The sequence below is a fragment of the Nestor notabilis genome, unplaced genomic scaffold (genome assembly GCF_000696875.1).
Source record: "Nestor notabilis isolate BGI_N333 unplaced genomic scaffold, ASM69687v1 scaffold319, whole genome shotgun sequence".
In the NCBI taxonomy this organism is placed as follows: domain Eukaryota; kingdom Metazoa; phylum Chordata; class Aves; order Psittaciformes; family Psittacidae; genus Nestor; species Nestor notabilis.
Window position 1 is genome coordinate 71 of NW_009942131.1, and position 6,049 is coordinate 6,119.

General features: G+C 48.4%; 1 protein-coding gene across 1 annotated transcript in view; it reads left to right on the plus strand.

Annotated features, from left to right (window-relative positions):
* Window positions 1-2,981: 2,981 nt before the first annotated feature.
* The window catches only part of LOC104410931 (complement receptor type 1-like), a gene marked incomplete at its 5' end in the record, with an annotated part of 12,400 nt that continues 9,332 nt past the window's right edge, over window positions 2,982-6,049 (plus strand). Inside the window, 5 exons of the mRNA XM_010021233.1 lie at window positions 2,982-3,176; window positions 3,829-4,020; window positions 4,386-4,485; window positions 4,649-4,734; window positions 5,289-5,483. Coding sequence (XP_010019535.1) covers window positions 2,982-3,176; window positions 3,829-4,020; window positions 4,386-4,485; window positions 4,649-4,734; window positions 5,289-5,483 — 768 coding nt within the window. The remainder of the gene's footprint in view (window positions 3,177-3,828; window positions 4,021-4,385; window positions 4,486-4,648; window positions 4,735-5,288; window positions 5,484-6,049) is intronic.

The window sequence follows — 6,049 nt, forward strand, 5'->3', positions numbered from 1 at the left end:
CCCAGCCCTCGCTGTGAAGGTGGGTCTATGGTCTATCCCCTCCGGTGAGAAGCTCAGCATGTGACTCTGAGCACAGGGCAGATCCTGACCATTGCAACCAGTTCCTCAGAGAAGGCCAATCCCATGGAAAGAGGTGCATGGTATAAACTAATTTCCAGCCCTTCTGTTGTGGAGTTATGGCTGGGGAGGTTTATAGAGATGATGCTGATTTTGTTGTTACAATATTAACAGCCTGTGGGTTCGTTCTTTCTTTTGTTCCAACTCCTGCTGCACATCACTTCTGCACATCACCACTTCCAGCTGCTGTCTGTGTAAATCCCTACATACGGAACGGGAGGCGAGTTGCTGGTCAAGGACTTATCTCTGCACCCGGGGAAGCAGTGACATTTCAGTGTCATGATGGTTACAGCCTGCAAGGCAGTGCTAAAGTCATCTGCCAGGAGGATGGCAGCTGGCACCCTCCCATTCCCATCTGTGATAGACTTCACCATGACCAGGGGCTCTCAAACAAGCCTGAAATTCCAGGTAAATCGTGTCATAGCTGCCTCAGGCTACACTGCTATTTTATGTCTTAGAAAAGTGTGGTTAAACCTGTGAGTGGAAGATTTAAGTATATCCTGATAATAAGAACCTGACCCTCTGGAATCCTTTGGGAAATTATGTTGTGTTTATTTAATAATGGCTATGTTAATCCAAATAATCCATTTGGCAAGGCAAACTGAAGAGCTTTCCTCAGAACAGTGTTCTTTCTGTGCTTGTCCTGCCTGATTCTCATGTCTCTTTTCTTTCTCAATAGGTGGTTGTGGGCCTCCTACAAGGTTACACTTTGCTGAGCTAAAGGAGGAGCATAAAAATGAGATTGACTTTTCTGTGGGGAAGACTGTGCAATACACTTGCCAACCTGGATATGCAAAACACCCAGGAATGTCACCTACTATTACATGCCTTGAGAGCGGAGTGTGGTCAGAAGCACTAGAGTTCTGTAAAAGTGAATAGCTCCTTGATTTGGTGTCCCTTGTTGAAGAAGGAATAGGTGCTAGGTTCTGTCCATGTTGCAAAAACCTTCATGTTGTTCTGGTCTTCCAGTAGTATGTGACTAGTAAAGCCATGTAACTTATTGCTGTTCGAAACCCATTTTGGGGGTAGCTGTAAATATGAATGGGTTACTGGCGTAAGAGTTGCATCTCCTGTTCCATGCTATAGATGGACAGAAGCCTACAATTAGGGTTTTTTTTCTCTCCCAGGGAAAAAATGCAGTCATCCTGGTGAACCTGTGAATGGGAAAATTAGTTCCATAACAGATCTCCTGCTTGGGTCAACAGTGCACTACAGCTGTGAAGAAGGGTAAGTCCTGGTTTTGGCTACTGCTTAAAACAGCAAGGAGAGAGGTATGAGGTAAGTCTCCTTTTTTTCCTCCTATTCATTCATTCCCAATAAATGGATTCTGTCAGAAGCTGCTGTATCGAGTCCTGTGCCTATAAACCATATAACTGTATAACCATATATCTTATGTATACATGAGACAGGCTGGGAGAGCTTGTTCAGCCTGGAGAAGAGAGGGCTCCATGGAGACCTTGTAACAGTCTTCCAATACCCAAAGGGGGCTGACAACGCTGGAGAGGGGCTTTGGACAAGGGCCTGTAGGGACAGGTCAAGGGGAATGGCTTTAACCTGCCAGAGGGGAGACTGAGATGAGCTCTGAGGCAGAAGCTCTTCCCTGTGAGGGTGCTGAGGCGCTGGCACAGGGTGCCCAGAGAAGCTGTGGCTGCCCCATCCCTGGCAGTGTTCAAGGCCAGGTTGGACACAGGGGCTTGGAGCAACCTGCTCTAGTGGGAGGTGTTCCCTGCCTGGGGCAGGGGTTGGAGCTGGATGAGCTTTAAGGCCCCTTCAACACAAACGAGGCTGGGATTCTATGATTCTACGATATACTGTGAAATTGGTCAGGTAGAGCGAGGTCCGAGGTGGTTACGAGGAGAGAGTAATTCAGACTGCAATGACATGGGGTGACTCTTCAATCCTTTGAACACCAGGCACAGGTTAATTGGACAGGCCAGCAGACGATGTGAGATTTCTGGTGGACGTGTTGCATGGAGCGGCGACGTTCCCGTTTGTCAGCGTAAGTAGCTTACAGTTCCAGGGGTTTGCATGGATTCAGTGAATATTCTCCAGCAGAGACTGCCAAATCTTTCCAATCAAATCTTTCACATGGAATTTCTATGCTCTGTGGACATGAAAAATATCAGAATGTTTTGATGTCATAAGAAAATATTCTGGGAACAGGTACAAGATCTCAAAGCTTAATAGATTATAGAAAGCATGTCTCGGCTGGAGCATTTTCAGCAGTGCAAGAAAGGAAGAGAAAATACTGTCTTCACCTTCAGGGCTGTTATTGTTAGACACAGAGGGACCACCGCTCAGAGAGGCAGAGCGCTATGGGAGGGACGGAAGTGGAATCCCAAAGTCCCAAACCACTGGCTCACTCTTTCACTCTGAGCACCTCAGCAATTACACCTGCGTGTTTCTCTGCTCATTAATCAGTGCTGCTGATTAGGTGACAGTTTCATATGAAGAAATAAACATTTACTTGTACATTCTGGCATTTTAAAGCATTTTACAGGTTCTCCAGCTATGTATTAACCTAAGGGGCCATAGAGAGTCCTGCCTGTGCATGCCTTTACACTGAGTGCAGCTGCGAAATCAGGATTTTACACAGGAGATGCAAAAGAAGTATTTGCTTTTCTTTCATTTCTTAAACGGTACAAAAGATAAAGCATGTAGGTGTTTCCTCCAGAGAGGCTTATCATGCTGGTCTGCTTTCTAACTGTCATAGAAATTGCTGGCCAGGGAGATGGGATCCAGTCGCCTACAAGGCCTCCTCTAGAAGATTACTTCACTGCAGTTACTCCATCTCTAGGCCAAGTGTTTATGCCCCACAGACTGAGGGATTCCAAATTCAGAAGCCATGTTCTGCCTCTCTGCAGGTATCCCTTGTGAGCCACCTCCAGACGTTCCCAATGGGAAGCACACGGGCAAGCTGCTGGATGAATTCCTCTTTGGCACTGCTGTAACATACACGTGCAACCCTGGACATCCGCTCCATGGAGAGCCCTCCATCTATTGCACTACCCTGGACGGGAAGAACGGTGTGTGGAGCGGGCCCCCGCCATCATGTGGAGGTAGGGTTGAGTGTACATGTACAGGTACTTGGGTGGAATCCTCCTGTGCCTACTGCTTCGTATTCAGAAAGACAAGGGAACGTCCAGACAACTGCAGTATGTGCCTGCCAGGGCAGGAGTTTCAAGGGCTGCTTTGCAGCTGAGGCCAGGCAGAGGAGGGGAGGTTGGAGGAACACCCTCTGCCTCCAGCATCACTGTTCAGTTTGGGTCTCACCTCAACAATCAGCATCACTCGATGTGGGCAGTACATCATCTATGGGGAAACTGTTTTTAGACTTGTGTCTTAAAAGGGATTGCAACCCTCAGAGGCTTTGCAGCCACACACCACATAAACGCCCATGCTGAAGACCTGCCCTTCTTTTCCAGAGGCAAGATGTCCTGTCCCATGGATCCAGAATGGAAGAATAGTGTCTCCTAGGGCTGTCTACACACACAAGGACACCGTTGCCTTTGAGTGTGAGCCAGGCTATGTTATACGTGGCCACAAAGTGGTACAATGCCAACTAAACAGCACCTGGGAGCCACCTGTGCCAGTCTGCGAGCAGGGCAAGTGTTCCAACAGTGCTATGAACATTAACCTGACACCCCCCTTCTCCCAGATCTGTTGTTTCTTGGCTCTTACAACAATAAGCTGGCTTATCTTTCTTGGTAGCTGGCTGCAATGCACCTACCAGGCTGGCATTTGCTGAGCTGAAGGAGCTGTACAGAAACCAGACCATCTTCCCCGTGGGGAGGACGGTGGAATTCGTGTGCCGGCCTGGGTACACCCAGCACATAGGGATGTCACCAGCCATCACATGCCTCAAGAATAGGACGTGGTCTGTGGCACTGGAGTTCTGTAAAAGTATGTCCTGGAAGGGTTGAAAAAGCTGAAGTGTTGTATTTTTATCTTTTTCTAGCTTTCCAGGTTCCTTTATGCAGCCTGGTCTCTGTGTTAGCATCCCTGAGCGGGATGTGAGTGAGCAGTTGAGGACTAAATTCTTTAAAACAAAGAAGAGATTCTTTACTATGGGAGTGGTGAAGCACTGGCACAGGGTGCCCAGAGAAGCTGTGGCTGCCCCATCCCTGGCAGTGTTCAAGGCCAGGTTGGACACAGGGGCTTGGAGCAACCTGCTCTAGTGGAAGGTGTCCCTGCCCATGGCAGGGGGTTGGAATGGGCTGAGCTTTAAGGTCATCTATGACTAACTGTGGCTGGCATTCCCCTCCTAGGAAAACAATGTGCTAACCCAGGGGATCCAGAGAATGGCCAAGCCATTGTCCTGACAGACCTCCTCTTAGGATCCAAAGTCAATTACACTTGCAACAAAGGGTGAGTCTTGCAACCGGCTGAATTCATCTGCCAAGTGAGAGTTTCAGACCCACATGGAAGAATCTAGTTCCCAAGTCAGAAGTCTTGGCTGGCACTTACAAGGGTTGTAAAGAAAGTTCAAGTCTTTTAATGTAAATTAATAAATCTTTCTGTGTGGCTCCAGGTACAAGTTGGTTGGAGGCTCTCAGAGAACATGCGAGGTCGCTGGCACAAGTGTCTCGTGGAGTGGAGATGCTCCTGCCTGCCAGCGTAAGTAGGCCACAACAAAAGATACTTGGAGATGGTTTGCAAGAGAAAGTGACACTTCTTTCAAGACAAAGACTTAATTGCAAAAGATTTCTCCAGTCACTGTATGTGTAAAATCTTTCATTTTTCTTTTTGTTTTGTTTTGGTTTGTTTGCTTCTGAAAATACTTCCAAAAGTCTTCTATTTATTCTGGTCCAAACTGGCAAAACTGTTAATTAAACTCCATGTTACTGGGTTAAGTATTTCTCACTAGTCATGAATAGGAATGGTGTGGCCTGTCTCTCTCTGCACATGTTCCCAGTGGATATGGAAAGGGAGGTAAGAACTGTCCCACCACCTCCAGACAGGAGAAGCAAGGAGGTGACTTACATGAGGGCAAAGGTTTTCCTTTCCATGTGTGATTTTTTTCCATGCAGGGTTTGTCTCTGCATAATTTGGGTCATCGTATCCAGAGAGCATCACCACTGAGATGGGTTCAACCCCATCAGTTCTCTTCCTGGGAAGCGTGTGTGTCCTGCCGATGAGGTGTTGAAATCCACCTTGTTATGTGCCTCCAGGTATCACCTGTGGCCCACCTCCAAACATCTCCCATGGGACACACAGTGGGCACTCGAGGGACACCTTCTCCTATGCGGATGTGGTCACCTACACCTGCAACCCAGGCCACCCTCTGGCTGGAGAGCCCTCCATCATCTGCAGCACAGCAGATGGGGAGCACGGCGTGTGGAGCGGGCCGCCACCGCGGTGCGGAGGTAGGGCTCTGGCTGTGCGGGGTCTGACCCCACCAGCGAGGTTTGGTGTGAGCTAACATGGCAGATATTCAAAGGAATTAATGGAATTCATTGTCTTCCTCCTTTGGGGTTTTGAAAGTTGGATTTTTAACCTTTTTTTTCTTTCCTATCCATGTTTCTTATCTTCTTCGCCTCCTCGTGTGCAGAGGTGAAGTGTCCTCCCCCTCCAGGCATCGCCAATGGGCAGCACAGCAGCCAGCCCTCTGACACCCACCTTCCAGGTTCAGCTGTGCACTACACCTGCAGGGATGGCTACTCCCTCACTGGGAATGCCTCCATTAGCTGTACTGCTGGGGGAATGTGGAGCCGGCCCCTGCCTCGATGTGAAGGTGTGTTTGTGTTGGCTTCTTTTATTAGATCTTAAGCAGAAGTTCTTCCCTGTGAGGGTAGTGAGGCACTGGCACAGGGTGCCCAGAGAAGCTGTGGCTGCCCCATCCCTGGCGGTGGAGCAGCTGAATAGTGGTATTTTCTGTAAGAATAAGTCAATAATGTTGACATGCCCATGACAGTGATGGCAAGGTTCAGCA